The 24,304-nt window shown below is 39.8% G+C and overlaps 1 protein-coding gene across 2 annotated transcripts in view; it reads right to left on the bottom strand.

Moving 5' to 3' along the window:
* Positions 1–24,304, bottom strand: part of gpr4 (G protein-coupled receptor 4) — a 47,609-nt gene that overhangs the window by 5,556 nt on the left and 17,749 nt on the right. The window contains exons 1-3 of one of the 2 annotated variants that reach the window (XM_037974550.1): positions 20,717–20,898; positions 5,654–6,400; positions 2,125–2,389 (exon numbers count right to left, since the gene is read on the bottom strand). In XM_037974550.1, coding sequence (XP_037830478.1) covers positions 2,125–2,389; positions 5,654–5,782 — 394 coding nt within the window. In that variant the 5' untranslated portion in view covers positions 5,783–6,400; positions 20,717–20,898. Of the gene's footprint in view, positions 1–2,124; positions 2,390–5,653; positions 6,401–20,716; positions 20,899–24,304 lie in introns of those variants that run through there. The other variant, XM_017437143.3, reaches the window with a different exon arrangement.

Raw genomic sequence — 24,304 nt, 5'->3', positions numbered from 1 at the left:
TATGATGAATGAACTGAAGAAGTGTAAAGAGATGTTAAAGCTGCTGCCAGTGGCTTGTTATGGTCTCTGTGGTAACAACAAACCTGTATCTGTCACTCCCTGACTGCCAACTAAAGATGAAGACAGAAAATAAGGCTCAAACTGTCACTGTGTAAAAACGGAAAGTCAGATCCTACACATGAGCGACGAAAGACTGACGATCACAGACGGGATTTTTTGTCTCTACAGTGATTTATGTTGAAGATATGACAACTCTTCACAAATCTGACTCAATCTGGAAAGGCTTAAAGGGTCACTTTCTGTATTTTAGGGAGATTTGAGAGAAAATCACAAGTCCTCTATCAGTGAGACACGTGCTGGGTGAAAGAGGACAAAAATATCTGTTTTCATATGTGTATATGTACAAAAAAAGAGTTGTAGAAGTAAGAAAAGTTTGATTAGAAATGTTGAAACAACTCAAATTAGTCTGACATCAACTGTGAGTTGAACATGAAAAATGAAACTTGTGATGTAAATAAACCATAAAAGATCACACAAAGTCCATCTTTCTGCTTTGAATGTTTTTACTGAAATCTGTCTGAGCTGCAGAGCTCTACAGAGTTCATCTGTTTCACCAAAATCCTGTTGATCAGGGTTGTTTTTTTGTCAGTTTTTTCCTGTTTTTGTCTTTGTTGCACAATATACCACTACTATAAATCATAGTATAAAATATTCCATATTGAGCCACATGTTTTGGTGTAAAATTTGCATGTTTTATTTCAAAGCTGTGTAACAGGATCCAGGACAAAAAACGTTAACCAGGATAGTAATTAGGCTGCTTCAGTGTTTATGCATTGGCACCCTTTATAAAATGTTCTGCAAATGTAAACAAATTAATTCAATTTTTTTAATGAATAGCCTAACTGTGCAATTAAAATCTTTTTGCATGAATCAAAATATTTCCAAATGATAAAATATTTAAAAACTTCAAAGTAAAATGTTTAGTTTCCTTAATTCTGTGACGTTCTTTCTGTCTAGTTCCTTGTTCTGTTTACAATGTTTTGTTCTCTGGCTTCAGTATTTGTTAGCATTTTTTCTCGTGTTCATTGTCCCCTGACATAGTTTTCATGCTCTGTCCTCGATGTGTTCCCGTCTTTCCTGGTCTCTACAAACACCTTGTCCTGGTTTGCTAATTATGACACCTGCACTGCTTTAGTTATCTCTCCCCTTGGTGTATAAATTACCTCCATGCTCCTTTTATTTTTTTGTTCTGTTATTCACCTTCTGTCATTAAGTTTTAGTTTTGTTTCCACAAAGTTCTTCTCGGACTTTTAGATATTTAAGGGTGTCGGTGCATAAGTGTTGAAGCAGCCTTTTACTAGTGTGTTAAATTTATTTGTCCCGTATCTTGTCTTGTTGAAACATTATATATCGATAATACAGATTATACACTGAAACATGCAGCTTGATCAGGAATAATGTGTAATGATTTCCTGGCGATGGTTCATCACACAATGGAGACCAAACTTGCAAAAAAAAACTGTAGGAAAAAGTGTTTGAATTGATTGTATTTTAGTAAAATACAGGAGAAAATCCAATCCTCTTTGGAGCTGTGAGCTTTTTGTTTGAGGCTTACTTTTTGTCTGCCTGTCACACACACTGGTCTGTGGTTACCATGGTGACCAGACTGAGCCAATGGCAGCTGTTTTAATGTTTCTTTTACTGCAGTCCATACATCAAAATGTAGGCATTTATTATTATCTGAGATTATTACAAAGTTACTTTTCCAGTTCATCCTTTATTTTTCCTTTACTCGCCCGCCTGGGTTTTCTATCCCTTCCATATAACTGAAATGTCACGTCTATAATCTCATTTATAAACTGGGCTAAAGATGTGTCATTAAAATGGAGAAAGGAATGACTTTATCAGAAGTTATTCTTTATTTGATCTAATCTTCTGACAAACTGAATTCTCTGTTGGAACGGGACATCATCTTTAATCTCAAAAGCTGCAGCGTTTTGGGGACCAAACGTTCAGTGTGGTAAAAACAAGATGCAGCAGAACGTGTCCGATTTGTCATTTTGGACACTTGCTACAGACTGAGTGACAGCGCCCTGTTTCCACCGGTTTGCCGTGAGGACGTACCCGTTTTGATTCGTCGGACCTTGACAAAGCGCAGCGGGTACGCCACAGCCAGGTACCGATCCAGAGATATGCAGCACAGGAAGGCGATGCTGACGTAGATGTTGGTGTAGAAGATGAAACCGAACAGCTTGCAGCTCTCCTGTCCGTGGATCCAGACATCGTGCTGCAGGAAGTAGTCGATCCACAGAGGAAGAGTGAGGATGTAGAGGAGGTCAGCCACCGACAGGTTGATCAGGTAGATGCCGAGCTCGTTACGCTGACGTACCTGAAGGATGCAGGGAAGGGGCAAATGAAGAAAGCAACAAATAGGAATGAAGAGTAAAAATAAATATGTCAAAAAGCACGTTGATTGGTTGATTAAAAACATTTTTGTGTATTTTTTTACACTTTGCATATAATGTTTGTGTTTAAATCAGCTGCAAATCATGCAGTTTTCCAAAAACAGAGGAAATAAAAGTAGCATTCATCGAAGGAATGCATATCGCCCGCCGCCTTGGTACAATCTGTTAGTTCTCTGGGTCTGTGCTGAGGATGACTCTCAGCTACTACCACATCAAACTGTAGCTCAGAACATATAAAACTGACAGTTATCAACATCTTTTGTTGTCTAAGGTTGATTAGTTGTGGCAGCCATCTTGAATCAGCTGTAGACGTACATCCAATGATTACTTTCTTAAAGTTTTGTTGAACTCAATCTTCTGGATCAGGAGATATTTTGCTAACAGACACAGATAATTGGGCTTTATTTTGCTTTTCTGTAACACAAAAAACAAGGATTAGGTGATAAATTCCCAGCTGATGTAATCTGCTTCATCATTTCTGATGACTTGGCAATAAACTAAACGCTGCCGAGCATTGTGGGTAGTTTGATAACGTGGTCATGACATGGCACAAATCAGATAATGTGAGAGTTACAAATATAGTCCAGATGTTGAAAACGAAGACAAACAATAATTTGAATTTGAAAAGTCAATAAGACATCTTCCTGCAGCTGCCAAAGCAAACTGACGGGCTGTGGGAAATAAAGTTCTGGAAAATATCCCGAGGGTTCTGATCGCATCTCGCAGGCCGTGTCGGAAACTCGACGTGAGTGAAAAGCATCAGTGTGAGTCCGTCTTTAATAAGCTCAGTCTGAACTGTTTACTGTTTTCAGTGCAAACATCCTGACGACTGGTGATCAGGTGAACGTTTCAAACCACCTCTGGTTGTGAGGTGTTGTTCTTGGTTTTTGTTTGTTATCTTTGTTGGTTTCATTTTTGTTCTTTCTCTGTTTCCTGTGTTTTTCCATTCTCCCTCAGTCTACACTTGGTTGTCTGCCACTCCCACCTCCGCCTGTCGGCAATGATTATCACACACCTGTGCCCACTTACTCTTCATCCCCTGTGTTTAAAACCCGGTCTTTTACTCCACTTCTCTGCTGGTTCACTGTTCGTTTCTGTGTTTTCCTGGTCCTGTCTTGGTTGTTCGGTTTAGTGATGGGAAAATGAAGCCTCATGAAGCAACGAAGCTTTCCAACACTTTGCTTCGCAAAAAGGTTCATTACTCGATGCTTCAGTCATCGCTCACTAGTGACACCTGCTGGTGAAGCTGTAACAGCTTCATCACTCAGTTGGATCAGACTTTATTGTCACAAAGTTTTCATCAACCTCATGTTTAGTAACAGGAGAACCAATTAAATCCTATTTAATTGTCATGTTTTAATTATTAAAATGATTTGTAGCCAATCTAATCCTTGTTCATCAGTGGTTGTGTCGGGTTTTCTTTTATGTCATGGACTTATTTGACCATGAAGATATGTTGGGCAGACTCTGAATACTTTGAGCTTGAAACTTGCTTCCTGAAAAACAGAATTTGTTTAAAATAATCTCTTCCTGGGAGTTCTAGTTCTGGTTACAAATATGTATATCCCAGATATGAGAGGTTGTTCTCTTTTTCAACCACTGCTGATGAAAACTGCTACAAACCACCTACTACAACCCACGAAGCAACAGGGTTCGTAGCGCTTTTATTTTGAAAAACGATACGCAAAACGAAGCAATGGCGTTGCAGATGTAACGCGAGGCCTCGTTTGTTTGTTCATCGGACACGCTCTCTTTTTACTCGGTACACACCTCGAACCCTGGCTTCAGATGTCCCATCACTAGGTGTTATCGTTTTTGTTTAATAAATTAGTTTCTTTTATATTATGAATCTGCGTTCTGGGTTCATCTCCATCACCACCAACCCTGATATCTGAATCCTAATTCAGACTGTTTTCACCTGTAAAGAAAACAGTGTGAGCCTGACATCACATTTAATAAAACTGGCTCTATGTGGAAGTGTTTTAATGCTCCTTTTGTGGAGGTCCACCATCCTGAATGTTTTACTTGTTTCTCTGCTCCAACACACCTGATCTGAATCAATGGCTGATTAACAGGCTTCTTCAGAACATGAAGAGGTGATTTCAGCAGATGGATAATTATTTTCACACACCCTCAGGTGCATTTGTTTGAGTGGACACACACACACACACACACACACACACACACCAGCAGGAATCTGTCCCTAACTGCTCCTTTTTCCCCATTAGAACCACAGCTGTTTGTGTTTTCACAAATACAGAAGCAGATAAATTTGAAGAACTTAAATATCCATCAGACTCATTTTCTGCACTGTTTTTTCTTGTAGAGATTTTCAACATTAAACTCCAAAGTGATGTTTTTAATTTGGGGTTTGACGTTTTTAATAATGACCTGACTTGGATTGTTGTCTTAATGATGAGCTTTACCTCTTTTTAATGAGAGAATAATGGCACAATTTAATGTAAAACAGACTGTAAAGTTCAGTATGATTTATGGAGAGCTACATGGTAATTAGACCCACTTTATACTCAATCATTTTATAAAATTAGTCAGAACTTTTTATGGGGTCTTGGTGAGGTCTTCAGGTGCATAATAAGAACAAAATGGGCTCCTCTAACCCCCTCAGCTAAATTATAAGTGACAGTGTGTGATAGCTCACGGAGTGCTTTGAAAGTGAGGGTTAGATCCTGCAGCATCTGCTGGTAGGTTTTGTAGATCATGGAGAGCGTAGTGAGGTCAAGATCAAGGTGTCAAAGGTCATTAAACTATAAATAAAGTTCAACTTTAAAATCTCTTGTATAAACAGAAACAACAAAAGCTGCTTCTTTTCACAAGCACAAAAAAACAATCAACTTTAATTGGTCAGCTTCAATGGTCTTGTCAGCTCTGGCAAAATCAAGGTGTGTGTGTGTGTACTTGTATTTGATACATTGTGGGGACAATTTTCCTAACATATACTACCTTGTGAGGACCAACTGCTCCAGGCTTTGGTCCCCACGAGGAGAAATGATGTTTTGGGGTTAGGGGTTCGGTTTAGGACTAAGGTGTGAATTTAGTTTAGGTTTGGTTTAGGGTTAGCTATGTACTGGTAATGGTTAGGGTAAGGGTCAGGGTTAGGCTGGAAGTCAATGGAAAGTCCCTGCAAAGATAGAGGGACATAACGTGTGTGTGTGTGTGTGCAGCCTCACCTGCATGTAGGCAGCCCACAGAGCCATGCAGTTGGTGGGCAGCCCCAGAATGATGACTATGATGTAGAGTGTGGGCTGGAAGAACTGGTCCACCTTACTGTCCACATCACAGGAGGAGATATTGCACATTGTCCTGTGTGAGACTCTGTGTGTGTGTTTGCGTGCACCCAGGTGTGGTCTACGTGCCCCGCTCCTCTCAGCTCTGGGTTTCCCCCCTCTGTAGTTTGTTCCAGCTCCGGTGGTCGGTCAGCAGCATGCTGACTCTGACGTCCTGCTCAGCCTCCAAATGGTACTTCAACAAGGAGCCATGGAAGAAAACCCAGCTGGTATTTCCAAGGCATTTCATGATTCCTGCTTTCTAAAACACAGTCCTTCTCACCCAGAGGCCTTGGCACGTCATAATCCCCTCTCACATTTCAAAGGCAGCCACTGTGTCCCTCTTTATGAAGTAAAGACGGAGAAGAAAGGAAGGAGCGGGAAATAAAATGCGGTGAGATGAAAGCTGCCTTATCGACACAGCACCAGGCCTCCTGAGCTTCGACAAGACCTCATCAATCTTTTAGATATTAGAGGTCTGCCAGGGCCATGTGGGAGGGGGAACATCAGTGTGTGTTTGGTTGTCTCAAGGTCCTGATGACACACACAACTCCAGAGGAGGGCGGTTGAATCAAAAGACAGGGATGACTTTACAGGCGTTCAGCTTTCTGAAGTTGGCGAGCCATCCATTCACTGATTAGCCCTGAAAACCTGCAACAGAGACAGATAAACCATTTAAACTGCAATAATTCAACTTTCCACTAATTTAGATTAAAGGAAAATGTTTTTGTTTGCTTTATAATAGAATTTATTGACACTGAAAGAAGAAAATCGTAAAAAACAAACAAATTAGACAATTTCTCCTGCTGCCAGAAACTCCAACATCCATCAACTTTATCCTAAACTTTGACAGAGACGGACTCTTATTTTGAGGAGTAGATGTGAGCATTATTTTGAAACCTCAGGTTAAAACCTTTTCCTGTTTGCTCTTTGTTTTCTGACTTTAGTTTCATGTAGTAAAGGTTAGCAAACTGCTGCTAACTCTTTGTGAATTCCTTCTTTGTTTATCGTAGATGTATATTTTGTTCTGGCTATTTACTCATGCAGTCATTATTACCCGCTGCTTTAAAAGTTTGGCAACCATGTAATTACCTGTGTTTGTATGTCCATGTTTTATTTTGTTAGCAGATTATCTCATGAACCACAGAATGGATTTCAATCAAACTCACAGATTATTGAATGACTATGACATTAGGCAGCTGTTTCACTTTTGGAGTCAACCTCATACAAGATGGTCACCACAGCTAAAGAAAATCTTAGCAAGAACAAAAATGGCTATGACTCAACCAATTTTACAGATACTAAGGTTCATAAAGCTTGGTGTGGCAGTAGCTGAGAGTCCACAGCATATATGGAGTTATACTTCTTGCATAAGCTATTAGGGTAAAACTTTGAACTGTTTGCAAATGATCAAATTTTAATGAAATTCTCTGAAATGTGTCTCTACAACGGAATAACTTTTGGAGTTAACCCAGTTCAAGATGGCTGCCACAACCTACTGACCTTTGAAAACACAAAAATGGATATAATTCAGTCAGTTTGACAACTATTACAACCATAACGTACCCTAAGGACTTCTAGATGACATTTCTTAAAGACTTTGGTATATGCATTTCTTCAAGGAATACTAGTTTCATTTTCTGTTGTGCCCAGAATGTACATTAAGTTCACCCTTCATTGTATTTTCTGTTTGGACAGTAAACTGTCTGCATACCGCCCATAACATCGGACTGTATTCAAGAATCAATATTGTCTGTCCAAGTGATAATGGGGACGTATCGAGTTGTTTATTTAAGTTGTTTGTGGTAAAAAAAATGCAATAATTCCAATGAAAGCATTAGAATCAGCTGTAAGCAGAGTGGGAGTCATTAGGGCAGCTTCTCTGCTCTAAATGTGAAGTTTCAGTAGTTGTTACAGAACAGCACTGTTATTCTGAGTTTCAGCCGCAGCTGCACAGTAAGAGGCAGTGAAATCAGATCTATTTTTCTGTCCCAGCATGCTGCCTCATGAGTATGCCTTTCTTATCATGAATCAGTTCCAGGGCGGAATAGTTCGCTCGCTGGAATAATTTTCCACCTATTAATTTTGTTCAGAGCAATCGTTTCACATGCAGGCTCAGGTTGTTTCCACATTTAAAGCTTCTAACACTAATTGCATATCAACAGGATGGTCGGTGTTAACAGCCAATCACAGCAGAATGGAAAATCTAATCTCACACCAGCTGACATGCAAAAACTTGTTCACACCAAACCCCGATCCATTCTGGGTCTCCAGAAACCTGATCAGCATCTCAGTGGTTGTAGCCGTCATTTAGTCCTGAATATGTCTGGCTATATTTAGACCGAACAAGGAAATCAGCCATCATAACTTCATTTATTTACCACCCAAACAACGGAGGATATGCAAGACAGCCGAACCATGTCTGGAACACATGCAGCAATTTCCAGGAGTTCAACACTGATTGAAAAGGTTCATTTATATCTAAAGGTCTTTTCAGCTGCCGGTACTGTAGATGTAAAATTAACGTGCAAATTCAGTAATGACAATTAAAACCAGCTGCAGTCATTTCACTTTGGACTGCATGCAGAATAAACCCTTTTTAGTGCACTCAAAAACCACGTGATTTAGTGTCAAAGTTGTCTTTTTCATTTCTACTTTTACAGATTTGAACAGTTTGTAGCATTAACCAGACCCTCCAGGATTTCCCGATGTTGCGATCACAACTATTAACGCAAAATCAAGCAAACGCAGTGAAATCGCAACTTTTTGCAACTTTGCCCAAAACACCGCAACTTTCCTGCAACTTTAACCCAATATTTATTGTTTCTAAAGTGATTCGCCACCGTTTCTGCGGTCTAGTCTCTTCTTTGTGGGTTTGTGTAGCGTGGAATACAAAATAACCCCAAATATCTCATGAAGAAGACACATGACGTCACTTCCTGTTAACATCAGAATGCCGGGAGCGTGCAGGAGCAGCGACCGAAGCCAAAATGTGCGCTAATGCTTCACATTTGCCCACAAAGATTTCAGCAAACCAGTTTCCTCCCCAGCTGCAGCTGTTTTGCACGTCCTGCAGTGTAATCATGGAACATAAACGCATCGACAAACACTTTGTGTCTGCAAAACATGTGAGGAGAGCTGCAGACCAGGGACAATCCAGAAATGGTCATGAATGTCAGTTTAGAAACTATCAAAGTTCTCAAATAGAGCACCTTTTGAGAATGTCAATGTTTGTTGGGATTATCTGACAAAACTAGGAAGTATTTTTGGTTTATATATTAAAAGTTATACTTTTTTTTTGATTTTAGTAAAAAATATTGCAACTTTCCATCGCAACTTTTAGGAAAATGCCCCGCGAAATCAGGCACTTTAGCTGCAACAATCACAAAAAATGCCCGCAAAATCCTGGAGGGATTGATTAACGTGCAGCAATCACCTGTTTGAAATATTTAATGAGACAGACACATAACAAAGATCTCAAAAAGAACTGGGATGTTTTGAAATGGGTTCAATGATCCTGTGTGTCTCAGTAACTTCTAAAATGCTTCTGACATTTTTGCATGTTTGCATCACAGTGTAGAGGATAAACTGTAAATACAGGGTGACTGATCATTTGGGAGGTAAGTCACCCTGCTGGAACCAGTGTGGGCCAGTATGATGCACAATGTGCTGCAACTTCCTGCTGAGTTTTCCAAATATGGAAAATGTGAGTCTGTATAACAGACACGCTCTGTTGTCTCAGCCTGCAATGATTCACTTCCAATAAGGATACTGTAATCAGGTGCCACAACTTTACATTTTATTCCAAAAATACACAGAAACAGTGACTACCTTGCAAAAAGCCGACGCTTCCTAATATGACAATCAGGTTTGTTTGGTCCGGATGTTCCCATTTATCTTAACTGTAACCTCATCTAAAGTCACCATCTGCTGTGACTCACCTGTACAACGGATTAGACATTAACAGCGGCCATGCTGGTGACAACTGTCTTCCTCAGCAGAGGATTAACACAATGTGGTGAGTAGATTATGGATACTGCCACTTATATAGTATTGTTGTGAGTATTTTACCTTATAATTAGGTAAAGGGCTGAAACTGATTTGAACAATCCGAGTTTCACATGGTTCAAACAGACTCTCTATTTCTGAGAGGAACAGCTGTAATACGTTGTTTCCATGGCAACAGTCTACATAAGATAACACTCAAACAGATATTATCTTCACAGATGAGCGTGTTTCCCTAACGCTGGTAGATATTCAGATTCCGAGTCAGCATCTTTAAGGCACTTTGGCCCTGACTAATCAAAAAGCTGATAATCATGACACTTCAGTTTCATTTGCAGTTTGTGGCCCTATCCTAATTTTTGCCATTAGCATGCTAACACAGGTGCTCCTGCAAGCATCAACGTCTAGAGTTTGTGTTTGCAGCTTAAGTGGAAAAGTCTTTGGAAGTTTTCCATTTTTTCCTCTTTTCTTTTTAGCTTTGCCAAGCCCAGCCTTTGCTTGTTTACGCTCCGACTGCATCCCAGTTGAACGGTTTGTTGTGCTAATATGTAGGTAAGGACATGCATTTATCTTTGTAGCATTTCTAGCAAATAAAAAATAAAATCCATCCTGTAAGTTTAATAGACTCTGAGTACCTTGATGCCCGATGCAGGTGCCTACTTCTTGCCTGACAGTAAGACCGCCTCACCTCTGAGTGCAGACTTTGTGTCTCGATAACGACATCATCATAATTACAGTGAAACTTAACAACAGCTTGTAACGTGAGACGCTGAAACAAACAAACGTATTGTAGACCAGAAGCCTGTAGTTGGCTACATCAGTTCTGCAGCGCCGGTGTAACCTGAGTGCTGATCTTACAGCAGCTGGATGGCTCCCACATGACACAGCAGAAATATCTGCACACGTCACGGATGTTTTGTTTGTGCGAGAAGCTCAGACAGGCCATCGCTGCAACGACCGCAGGATACTGCTGTATCTTTTCATCAGGCTTCCGGTGATACGCACCGAGCACAATGCACACACACACACACACACGCACACACACTCATGTTACATGTGTTTAGGGAACCGTGATGCGTGAAATCTGGTTTGGACAAAGAAGGCAAAGTTTAAAGCCTGAAACTTGCCTCTTTTAATTCACTTATCTGTATCAGCTGACATGCTCCACATGTCCAGGAAAGTACCAAACAACCGAGACACGTGGGACTTTACTGGGTTACATTACCCAAAATATGCAGCATTTTAGTAATGTTTTTCTCTGCAGTGTTAGCAAAATATGTCAAGAACCACTGGATAGAACTTAGTGAAACTTTCAGAAAGTTATTATTGGATGTATCTTTAAGACTTGGGTCAACTAACTGACCTTAAAGTGTGCCAAAATGGCTATAATTAAATCCGTTTTACAGATATTAAGCTGAAATTTGAGGTGGTAGTAGCTGAGAGTCATTCTTAATTCAGACTCTGATCAATATTTGACCAAAATGGCTCTAACTCTCTCTTAACATGAGATGATTTTAGTTCTAGGTGGCGGGTGATATGCATTTCCTTATTATGATCATGTAAAGTGTATTTCAGATGTTTATTTTTTTATATTTTTGCTTTAATTGTACTGATTTCCAGCTTCTCTCTTAATTCAACAACTCTGCTACGACCAGATGGCATCTTTTTTCATGTTTGCAGATTTGCTTTAAATTAATTTGAAAACAAAAACGGGGCTCTCGTTCCCCATCAGAGACTTGTTTATTAGTGCATGAAGCTTTTCTTTCCATAATTACGCGTAGGGGAATCACAGTAAGAAGTGTCTGGAAAGTGTAGAGTTCCATAAGCCCTGCAGGAGGAAAATAAATTCAGCCATCTGGAGGCTGCTGAGCATGAATGAACAGACAGATCCTCTGTGGGCCGGTCCGCTGGACTAGAACTAGAACTGATAACGTTATTTCTTCACAGGGTTCTTTTTCTGTAATCTTAGCTCTGTAGTCTTTGATCCTCATTCTTCTGGGGATGAAAACAAGCTTTTTCTAATCAGAAAACAAGGCCACGTTGCCAAATGTGACAACAATGAAGGAAAAGCAAGTAAACTATCAGGCAGATTGTAAATTTACATGGATTTTTAAAAACTTATATGGTATTCTTGAAGGAATGCTTATTGCCCGCTAATGTCAGAGATTTAGACTAAGATCTTTTTATGCTGAGAAACAACCTGTAAACTTTACAAAAGCAGCAAAACTTTAGCTCAGTTACTGAAATATTGATTGAGTTACTGTCATGTTTGTGTCTCACCACCCCCCCCCCCACACACACACACACACACACACACACACATGTTATGTCTCTCTATCTTTGCAGGGACTTTCCATTGACTTCCATTCATTTCTACACCCTAACTACAGCCTAACCCTGACCCTTACCCTAACCCTAACCATTACCAGTACATAGCTAACCTTAAACCAAACCTTAGTCCTAAACCGAACCCCTAACCCAAAAACATCATTTCTCCTTGTGGGGACCAGGCTTTGGTCCACAGGCTTGGGTTCCACAATGTATCAAATACAAGCACACACACACACACACACACACACACACACACACACACACACACACACACACACACACAGAGGCATAAACATAATTGTTCGGCGATCAAAATCTTACGAGTAACACCTGATATGTAGTTTAAAATCCCGAGCAGAACTGTGCACTAAAGTGTAAAATCTTCCTCACTGAACGTCTGTTTTAACCTTTTTTTATTTAGCTCACAACTTTATTTTCTGCTGGAAACTAATATTTATAAACAGTCGGACCGTTAACTCATTCTGTTTAAATCTGCGGACATTTCTTGTGACTCACTGAACATAAATTTGCATGTTTCGTTCTCGACAAACATCCGGTGTGAAACTGCAGATCTCTCCCCTTCGGGTCCAACGGAGGGTAAATAAAACTCACATTTTCTTGTTGTTTGGTGATAATTAAGGGAAAAATCTCATCTCTCTTTGATCTTATTCCTTTTCTCATCATCGACCTCCTGCAGGTGATCATGTAATTACCCATGTCTGTGTCTGTGTGACTGTTTATTAGCAAAATATCTCATTGACCAGATTTTATTGAAATGATCAGAAAGGAGATGAACGTCTACAACTGATGAACTTTTGGAGTCAACCCAATTCAAGATGGCCGCCATATCTAAGCAACCTTAGCGTAAAACAAACATTTGGTGTGGTAGTAGCTGAGAGTCATCCCCAACACTGTGCTAACAGTTCACACAACCTTGGTGGAATATCACTTTTTATTTCTGGTTTTAGTTTATGATTATATTTTGTTGTTTTTTTAACTTTTGTACCTTTTTTGCTCTGTTTCAGGTCAGATTTTTCACTTTGAAGGCTACAGATTGTAAAGCGTACAGAGTAAAAAAGGTTAACGACTCCGGAAAGAACCGAAAACTGAGAAATCAAAGTTAAAATTAGCAGAACAGAGGCTAAAGTTAGCAAAACACAAACTGAAAGCAGCTAAAAGCAGAGAGCTCAAAGCAAAGCAGCAGAGCAGTCGCTAAAAGAAGCATAACAGATGATAAGATTAGCAAAACAGTAGCTAATATAGCCACCCTGTAGCTAAAAGCTTAAAGTGGCACAAAGTTAGCTAAAGGTTGTGTAAGAAGACAAAAATGGAGCCAGTTTGCTGAAGCAGAATTCAAAAAGAACAATGTTTTTGAAGAAACTACAGAGATCTCTGTGTATTTTTATGGGGAATTTCACTTTAAATAAAGTTAAATATTTTAAAAAGTATAAAAGTTACAAAAAGCAAACGTCAGAGCACCCATTTCCTGAATGAGCAGAATGTTTTGATACATGAATGATTAAAAAAGCCCAAAGTATGCAGAGCAGTTTAACGTCTGGAAGGAAGTATAAACAGGAAAACAACGGTGAGAACGCTGAGTCAGCATTCACACAGTGATCAGTTTGGTTCGAGCCCGCCGCCGTGTCTGCACTAATAATCCCAGAACTGATAAGTCGGGTTTATCGCTGCCTGGTTCTTCAGGAAGAGGCGGAGGCTTCTCCCTGAACCCTTACAGGAGCTGACGCTGAACTGTTTGCATCTCGTTATGGCAGTCATGGCCGCCGCGGGCGCCCGTCTCAAACTCAGAGACGTGTGGACGGGGAGACGCAGCCAAAAGTGTCTGCTCTGATTTTTCTGACAGACTTTTTTATTTTTCTTCTTTCCTAAAAACAAAACCTGAACACCGACACCAGCAGGAAGCTGCCTTTGTCTACTTTATTAAATGTTAATTAAACATTCATTATATAAAACAGGAGCATTTTACTGCTGTATCATGGCAGGCTTTGTTTCTGTATTTGAATTAATGGCCTGATATTCCTTTAAGGAATGCATATCGCCCACCGCCTTTTATCCCAGAGTTTCAGACTAAGATCATCTTTTCATTAGGAGAGACAGCGTTGGAGCCGTTTTGGTCAAACTTTGTAAACAATGTTTTGCACAAACTCTTAATTAAAGTTTACACCTGATTTGAATCAATGGGTGATTAACAGGCTTCTGCAGAACATGAAGAGGTGATTTAACCTCTGAATCAGGTGTGTTGGAGCAGAGAAACAAGGAAAACCTGCAGGATGGTGGCCCTGAGGACCAGGGTTGGCCACCTCTGGTTTAAAGTATGTGTGAGGATGTCTCTCAGCTTCTACCACATCAAAGTTTTCTTTAGCATGCTAGGCAGCGGGCGATATGCATTCCTTCCAGAAATGCTGCTTTCTACTCCATCATACGGGGACAGAGTTTGAAAGGGACACACTGATACTAACCCCCGCCATCAGCGTTTTTAAAGAATGGATATATGAAACCTCGGGTTCTGGTTGTAAGGTTTGGATCTTTATGTGCAGAGCTGCTCCTAGTTTCCTGCTGACGCTCATGTTTCTGACTCATCTCCTTCTTTTATCCTTTTCCCGTTAAAGACAAAATGTCTCAGGTTCACAGAGCAGTTAGATCCTAAATCAGAGGTTTTCAGACTCTGCTGCGCCGGCAAAAACCACCTTCATCTATGAGCACTGAACAGTTCAACAAGTTATTTGACCCAAACGTTTGACAGCAAAATTGTCTAGTTTTATCGGACATCGTGGTGCTCACTGGGAGCTCCTGGCTGTCATGATCTTTAACCCTCCTGCAGTCAAATTAACCCAAAGTTTCAGGAGGGGGATGGCTGATTCATGCTCTGCAGTAACTGAGAAAGTTCTTTTCTCTCCCGGGGCTGCAAGAAAATAAGTCATTTTTCTCTTTCAGCTTGTTGTCAACACGTCATCTGGGCAGAACTTCTTTCTCTTGTGGCGATCAGGAGTTTTTCTCCTGATATGTCCGAGCCTGAACAAACTTTGTTGTTGCTCTTACCACCTCAAGTAAACAAACAATTTTCTGGTTCTTGCGGATTATGTAACAAGCTTTAAGATGCCCTAAAAAGTATGCATAATATTATTTCAGACTACTTTTGATGCTCTGCTAATTGTCCCTGACACTCCAATGGCCATCAGCCCCCTTCACACTGGATTAAAACTCTGTTAAGCTCTCTATAACCTCCACAACCTATTAGATAAGTCTGAATTGTGACAAATTAGGCAAACCTCCTTCAGTGTGAAGTCAATCATGATGTGCTCCAAATAACTTTTATTTACTGCTTTTTTCTGCATCCCAGAGATGTTCTCCCATGCCCTCACCAGGATCTATAAATCTGCAGCCCAATCCCACACAGATCCTGCCACAGAGCATCTCCAGGCCTCATTCTGGCATCACTCTCTTGGACCGTGTCAGGATGGGCAGCACTGCAATCCTCTTCACGCTGGACAATGACCCCAGTATGATGTAAAAGAAAAATTTGGAACATGGATGGGCTTCGCAGGTTATGCACAAAGCTCTGCAGCAAAGATCTGTTAGCTGCTGTGACACATAATGTGGAGCTCATTGTTTTCTTGATACCAGCATAAAAACCTCATCAAGACCCTGCAAAACCCATCCACATTCTGATTTATGTCACAGCACAGTCTTTATCCAGCATCAGGAGGCTTACGGATGACAAGGTTTGCATTTTATTTATGGTTGCCACATGTTCTTTAAAATCCAGAATCCTTCTGTATTTTCTGATTTGAACTCAGTACAGGACTGAATTTGTTCTGGGTTTTTTTTGTCATTTTATCACAAGTTGGTCTTTATAACTGAAAAGTATTTATTTTTTATGTCTATTGATAGTAATGAATGAAATATGAAGTGTAATATTTTCTGGAGATCATGATTTAAGTTAGAATTTAGCACCACGGGTGCGTCACTCGACACGTTGTGACCCCTTGGATTTTTTTGCATGAAATGTGGCAACCGTGGTTTTTATTTTATTATTTTTTAAAACTTCCCTGTGTCCTCCTTGTCTTTTCTGCCATCTTACTGTTTGTGTCTCTCCGTGACAACAAATGGGCTGTAAAACTGGAGCCACCGGCTGATGTTTGTCAGTGTTTGGACTTGAATCATTTTTATGACTTTGATTGAATGAAGGCACCAGTGTGTACGTGTGTGTGCGTGTGTGGCCATGTATTTGATACATTATGGGGACAATTTTCCTAACATATACTACCTTGTGGGGACCAACTGCTCCTCGTGGGGACCGAAGCCTGGTCCCCACAAGGAGAAATTATGTTTTTGGGTTAGGGGTTCGGTTTAGGACTAAGGTTTGGTTTAGGGTTAGCTATGTACTGGTAATGGTTAGGGTTAGGGTAAGGGTCAGGGTTAGGCTGTAGTTAGGGTGTAGAAATGAATGGAAGTCAATGGAAAGTCCCTGCAAAGATAGAGAGACATAACATGTGTGTGTGTGTCTTTCTGTGGTCAGCTGTTATGATGACATGCATTTTTTTAACTTTCATCTTGCTTCTTTCACTGTTTACCTGTCAACAGGAACATTTAGCAAACACCCGAGACTTTACGGCCAAAACAGAAACATGCATTTACATCTTCAACTATTAATCTTAAAGTCTGAACCACATTATAAGCACTTTTGAATATTAGTATTTTATTCATAAAATAGATCTGGTCTGTGAGAGGAAAAATCAAACATGGAAAATCTATTAGAAAATTGATTTTTTTTGGTCTCTCTGGACATAATTATTGCCAGTTTGTTGTAGAAACAACAAAAACAAATTCTTTGGTTTCTACAGTATTATTGACCAAAATGGAAACTGTGACCAAAACAATAAAAACGAGGCTCAGTACTGATTAAACCAGAATGTTTGTACATGCTTGTATTCCACAGATTGATTGGTGCTGAAGATCAGAATTCAGTTTGTTCAGACTTGGACACATCAACATGCTGGTGTAGATTCTCATCCAGCCATGTTGCATGGCTCAACACAGGAGAGCCACCTCTTCTGGACAGGACTCAGCTGTCCACCTACACCTCAAGGATAAGGGACACTCCTTTGAGGTCCAAAATGTTCATATTTTGGACCGAGAAGACAGATGGTTCGAGAGGGGGGTAAAATAAGCCATCTATGTCAAAAAGGAGAAACCAACATTAAACAGAGGAGGAGGTCTCAGATTTCAGCTTTCAAAAACATATAATGGAGCTTTAGGCCTGATCCCCAGTCAGTTTCACTCCAATCAACCAGAGTGGCCCATCAGTGAGTCAGACAAACAAGGACCCTAACGAGCCTCTGTTGTTAGGAGAGCGAGAACAATCTGCCAGCTTACATCACATCTCGGCTCTCTATTTCTGAACTGAGAAAGTCTTCAACTACAGAATAGAAGTCCAGTTGTTTTTGTTTTTTAACCTTTTTTGAATCCACATCAACACACGCCCCCCAGCGTCCCTGACATCATTTGACCCGCGTGCTTCCTTCTCAGATAGTCAGTTCCTTGTTTATGTCCTTTTCCTTCCTGGTTTCACAGTCTGACGTCTTTCTCTTCTCACAAAAAACTATTTACAAAACATCAAAAACTAAAGCTTGGGTACGATCAATCACGTAACCGCAGCAGCTGTTTTTTACATGTCCTAAACAAAGACAGCAATAAATCTTACATTAAAGCTTTAGCCCAATATTTACCAACACTATGAACATTAACCAAGTTCAAACCAGATTTTCTTCATTTTGTGGGACTGTGGAATAAGTGACAATGACTTTACCTTAAGGCACGGTTAATTCTTAACCAGCATCATTACCGCAGTTAGGAACATGTTTAAATAAAAACCTAACATGCCTTGAAGGAATGCACATCACCTGCTGCCTTTCCAAGTTTTAAACTCAGATCATCTTATGTTGAGAAATGACTGAATTATAGAAGTTTTGGTCAAATCCTAAATGTAATATTATCGGTATCGTGAGATCTGTTAGCTCTGAGTTTGTGCATCAAAGTGGGTAAAGCTCGAACCAGATGTAAAAAAGCTGATGAAAATTAAATCCAGATCTAAGGAGCCTTGATCAAACCGACAGAGTCTGAACTGATGGCTCAATAATGGATGCAAAGCTCCACTTGAGTTGGAAAGAAGCACTGCTCATTGCTTCTTACTTTAAAAGGATCTGATTTAGTCTTTTCTGTTTGAGAATGAACTCAAAATGAAGATCCTTTTCTCCAGAAAACCTGCAGGAGAACATCTGCACTGGATAATAAAGCGATAATCTTTCTGCAGGACAACTGTTTCACAAAAAAGACGCAATTTTTCTTTTGCATGAAAACATTATAGGAAAATTAGCTGTCGAAAGCTAAAATAATTGCTATTTTCTTACATTAAAGCTTTAGCTCAGATCATTTAACGCCTACAAACCAGTTTTAATATTATTTTTTAACTTTACACTTAAGACAAGATGTCCATTGACCTAAATTCTTCTTGATTAGGCCTCAAGTTCAGAGACTTCAGCTTGTTTTAAAGAACCAGGAGCTTAGCTTTTACTTGTTTGGCTTGAATGTCATGCCTCAAATTATCCAGTTTTTCTTCTTTTGTTTTCTTGCGTCACGTTGCTCTTTAACGGTGCAGTTAAGCTCTGATATAAAAAGATGTTAGACAAAAGCGTGAAGCCGTGGAGACTTGACGTACTCTTGGAAACAAAAGTCGAGCAATGTCATCTGAGGCGACTGAAGCGTGTGTGTGTGTGTGTGTGTGTGTGTGTGTGTGTGTGTGCATGGCTGTTTCGACCTCATCTCCTCTGGCAGAAGATCTATGCTGGTGAACTATACCTAATGGTGCAGAACAGGTTGATAAAGGTCATTATTATACATACGGAGACACATTTCCAGTTGTTGAGAAATGTCTCTTGAGCATCAGTCCAGCTGTGACGTCCGGCCTCGGGCGTTTAGTCACAGACTGTTTGACTCTACACAACTGCTCTTTATTATTCCAAAACATTTCAATGTTTTCTACAAGAATAAGGACACAAAAAGACTCTGTATTAGATATAAAACTGAACATTCAGTCCAATAAAAATAAATAAGAATGAGAAAATAAGAAAAGGCACCTCATTTAAAACTTTAATCTATGTATTGTTAAAAATAGTTTATGTTTGAGACCAAATCAGTTGGGTATCAGGTTAATAAATATCATGCTTCTATAAATAAAATCAGAAAGTCCTTTAAAGAGCAGAAATCTTGTTTTTCTCCTAAATATGGAGTTTTGGTCTCTAAACCTTTTTCTTTTTTTGCCTAAACACAAATAAACTGTGATTAAAACGAAAGAAATTAAACAGAAAGTTCAAAACAGAAAACTGGGAAACGGAACAAAAGCTCCATTTCTGACTAAAACAAAGATCTGACTTTCATTTTTCTCCTCTTCTATTGACTGTAAGTCTTTATTTCCTCCTCAGCTGAGTTCAGGAAGTTCAAATAGAGAAGATGAGTCTTGTCCAGGACTGAGATATGAACTATACTGATGTTTCTGTGGGGATTTTATGTAAAGTTTTGCGTATTTTAGACATTTCTGTTGGACCCTGTAGAGCTGAAGAGGTACAGTTTATCTGTAATCATCTCAGCTGATCACTCCTTATATGTTTGAGCTCATCTTTGCTTCTCATATCTTTGTCATGACTCTTATTTAGTCCCTTTCAGAAGCATTGGCAGACGAACCAATAAGCTTCAGTGTGTTTCCTTTTGTCTAATGGTGCCTGCTGAAAGTAGAAATGTAAATATAAGGCACGATATTGATGACCATATTGGTCATTTTGTGAGAATTGTGCGATAACACGATGTAAACTAGGACTCAAAGCATCCCACACCCAACAAAGTCTTCGTCTTTAACTGTCACTGCAGACAAAACCACCACCGCAACGCTTGAAGACACACAGGAAGTCCATTGCTTGTGCACAGAATCATGTGTGGGTGTGGGTGCGTTACTTTCATGCTGCTTTTTTTAAACACATGTAATAATTTGACCTTTTTATGGGTTGCGTGGGTGCCTGTAGAAACCTGCTCATGCAGGTCCACTTATCTTCAGGTCTTCCTGATTTTTGAACGAGTCATTTCTGCAACACATGACGGCTTCGATAAACCTTCCAGCACAACATGAAAAGGTGCCATTGGTTGTGACATCATCACTGGCTCACCATTTAAAAGACAAACATAAACTTGGCTTTTTTCCATTGTCATTCCTCCAAATATAGACATGTTAGTGAATCACATGGTTGAGCAGGACGTGTCATGTATTTGTGCACGTTGCCAGCCTATATTATAAATGTTATAAAGATTAGATATGTCAGTAGTCTTCCTAAAATCCCACATTACCATCACTGTGCTCTACAGGTGTGTGAAACAGGTGCTAAATCTGTCCTCTGTGATGTTCTTATGACTGAAGTTCCTGTCAGAGACAGATTGGACTCTGAGGACGCTGTCAGCTGCTGATAAATGACCCGACGAGGCAAAGAAAACTCCCAAACATAACAGAAAGCCCATCGCCTGACAACTTCAGATGATTAATAAGGATAAATAACAAAACAGACCCACCTTCCAATGATGAGGGGGGACAAAGAAAAAGATGCACGCTGGCAAACGAACCCACGTCAGTCTGGCTGAGGAGCCAGAGCTGATGCTGCAGCCCCTCCTCTCCTGCTGCTGCTCCACAAATTGGATTTTATCTCCAGTTAACTTGGTTTTTATTCAATTAGAAAGAAGTTTATCGTGCAGGCAGTCACTGAGAGCAAGTTTACTGGCTTTTGTTTCATCTCAGGAAGCAGCTCTGTTGGAGGAGTGACGCCGCGGTGACAGATCTGATCGCTTCACTGCAAAGACGTATTTCAACACATCTCTGAAGTGTTTCTTATGCAATAAACTATCCTGCTGGTTAAAAGAGCTGGTTTTTATCTTTGTCTCATGAGCTCCCATTTAGTTTTCTGTTTGTTTTTTTAGTTTTCTTTCCTTCGTTCCTTCATGCTTTCCTGCATAAAAGCAAGAATAAATTTGGAACTGAGTTTGTTTTACATCATTAAGCAGCTCTGCCATGTTACTTCAGACAGTAAATCCTAGATGTTTTCATTTACAATGGCCAAAATTGAGATGTTACGAGATGTTTTGGATGCTCACTCATGAATGATGTTTGCTAACAGTCACAGCCCAACGAGACACTCCCTTTATCCAGTTAAAGATGTGCAACGATGCAACATACTCACAATGTTCCTCATACGCAGAAAAAGTTCCACTTATAGTTAAAGGTTCAAAACACAAATCTGAAACACTGCTGGCTTCTGCACATGTGCAGAAATGTGGAGAATTTTAAAAGAAAAACAACAATTTTCTTCCGAAGTGAAATGAAGGTAAAGACGTGATGTCAGAGGTGTGTAATAACAGATTACACATTTGTCAGATGTTTACCATACAAACAGTTTCACTTGACAAGGTCATTGTTAAAATGCCCGTATTTAAAACCTGTGTTTGTGTGTGCACAACGCCGTCAGCTCATCGTTTTTTCCCGTCCCCGTTCAGGAGACAGACGTCTCACAGCTCTTTACCTTAAAACCCTGGGAGTAAATTCTCAGCCTGCCTGCCGGCTTCTTCGCTGTATAATTATTTAACCCACATGAGGAAGGGAGATGCCAAGTGTAACTGAAGTCTGTCTTAGTGCCTTGCTTGAGAAATTAAATGTCACAAACCGTGTTGTGCAAAACATGCTTTATAATAACAAGCTCAGAGTTCATCTCTTGGTAAACAAACATTTTGTTCTTTATGGGAAATATTGGGACTATTTTATGCAATAAGCAGCTAAAGGTTGTCTGAAAAGTCCTCACGTAAATCTTTTTTTTTTAAAGTAAAGAAAAGGGTTTTATCACATTTAAGATGCAAAAAAACTAAGAAGAATAGTCAAAGGTTTTTGTTTGAGTCCCAACTTTCAATGTTTAAAAAAAGCATTTCTATCAAAAAATGTCCATTTTACACACCATTACTTTTCCATTACATTGTTTAAATTAAACACCACGCCACTCTCAGCACATTAAAATGTGCTGGATGACTCATGCACTCGTTGCGTTTGTGTAGCTGAGTATGAAAATATATCTTTTCCTATTTCATGTTTTGTTTTTTCTGAGACTCTGCCGACCTGCCTAACTTTCAGCTGAGAGCGCACGTCTTCATATCTGAGCTCAAGGTGAGCTCCCATCCTGCTCCCCTCCTCCATCTGTAGGCTTACATAATCACTCGTCTTATGTCCTGAACATTATGTTAACAGACCGGAGAAGGTCACTTTCATTTTAATAACCAGTTAAAATTCCTAAACACCGCATGTCTGACTCATGCAGCAAAACTCGAGCGTATATGAGTTAAAAATCAACCTGAAACACAAAATTTATGTATACTGAAGGTTATGAGCAAAGTCATGTCTTCGTTTTACACCTGATATTCCTGATTAACATTAGAAAGCACAAAACTATAATGTTTTTATTCAGATGTTTATCAAAACCAAAACTACTGAATTGAGCCTAAAATTGCTTAAGTTGCTGATTTGGCTTTAATAAAATGAACAAATTTTTAGTTTTCAGCTTAGTTTTGAATTCACTGATCTTTACACAGGTTTGAAAATACATCCAAATATGTGGTACCAGTTTGCCATTTGGCAAAAAGCTAATTTATTTAAAAAAAAAAAAGAGAAATGTCACCATAGATTACAATCAGATTTAGGCTACATGAGGTTCAAAAGTTTAAATGGGTCAAAGAAAGTTGGACTTTACATGGCTGAACTTTGATATTTTTAAGTTTTTATACAAATTTCACAGTTTGAGATTTACTTGTTCAGTTTTTTAGTGTGACATCATGAGGCTGTAACTTCTGAGTTGTCAAAACTTTATGCAGACTCTTCTTGTTTCCACAAACTTCACACTTCTTATAGAATTTTTATATCAAAATGTCAGTATTTTCTCATTTTTCTCAAATCCCCCCAGACTCAGAACCCAAACACTCCTTGACTTCTATTGTCTCCAAGCTCAGAGGTTTATAACATCTGTTTAACTTGTCGTTTCTTCTAAATAAAACACAGCAGACACAAATAAGTTTAAAAGAGTGATGACCAGACGCTTCTGTGTTCAATAATTATTGAAATGATTCGTAGTTTTCAAACTGCGACCGTCAGTCTCAGGCTTTTCTCTCTGCTTCTGCCTGCATAAAGCGCAGCTGTGTGTGGCTCCGCCCTCTTCAAAACAAGGCGGGAATCACCATGACAACCAGTGACTCAGCAGATTTCGAGTTACTGGCTTCAGCAAACTTTTCTTACTCCTGTTTTTCCATCATGGCTGCAGCGACAGAACGTCGTGTTGTCTCTATTAGATCTTTTATGTTTTATGTAATTAAATAAGAATCGAGTGTTTAACGTTTACATACTGCTCATATTTACAGCCTTCATAGTATGAGCCAGGTAAATTCTGATTATTTTAGTAGGTGTCTATATAAAACCCCAGTGTTTGTTTTGTTTTGGGGTTTTCTTAGACGGTATTCTGTGTAAAACAACAAATGAAACTCTTAGTGTGTCAGAGTTTTTTCCACAACGGGTCACCAGTGAGAAAATGACCGGCCACACTTCGACAAACAGAAGCATAATGTCAGAGAAAATAATAACCGGGACAGGATGTGTTGTTGTGGCGCAGCCCGAACACGGCGTCTGTCACTGCGCTGGATGTTAGACAAGATGACTGCTGAGAGCAGCAGAGGGACCGCATGATTACAGCCTCCAGCTCCTCTTCAGCTGCCGAGTCATCAGACTGAAGCTCTCAGGTCCACGCTGTCATCATGTGGCCGCCTCACCTGTTTATGTTTACATGTGGCTGAGTGCAACAAACAGAGACGAGATGAGACCGATTCTGTCTCCCAGGAGGTCCCTGAAACTAACCACAGCACTTACAGCTTCTCGGGGGGTCGCTCTCCTGCAGGCAGGGCCGTAGCTCCCACTGAGGACCCCGAGGTCCGGACCTCAGTGTTTCTCTGCTGTGTAGATTATAAAAACATGAATCCAAACAAGGCTTTTGAACGGCGTGGTTCTCTGCGTAGCTCCACCAGTTTCCTGTAGGAGGCGCTGCAACTGTGTGCAGCTGCAGCCAAACTCAATGTCTACGA

This window comes from Kryptolebias marmoratus, linkage group LG2 (assembly GCF_001649575.2).
Source record: "Kryptolebias marmoratus isolate JLee-2015 linkage group LG2, ASM164957v2, whole genome shotgun sequence".
Classification (NCBI taxonomy): domain Eukaryota; kingdom Metazoa; phylum Chordata; class Actinopteri; order Cyprinodontiformes; family Rivulidae; genus Kryptolebias; species Kryptolebias marmoratus.
This window is presented reverse-complemented; position numbering and strand designations above follow the sequence as displayed.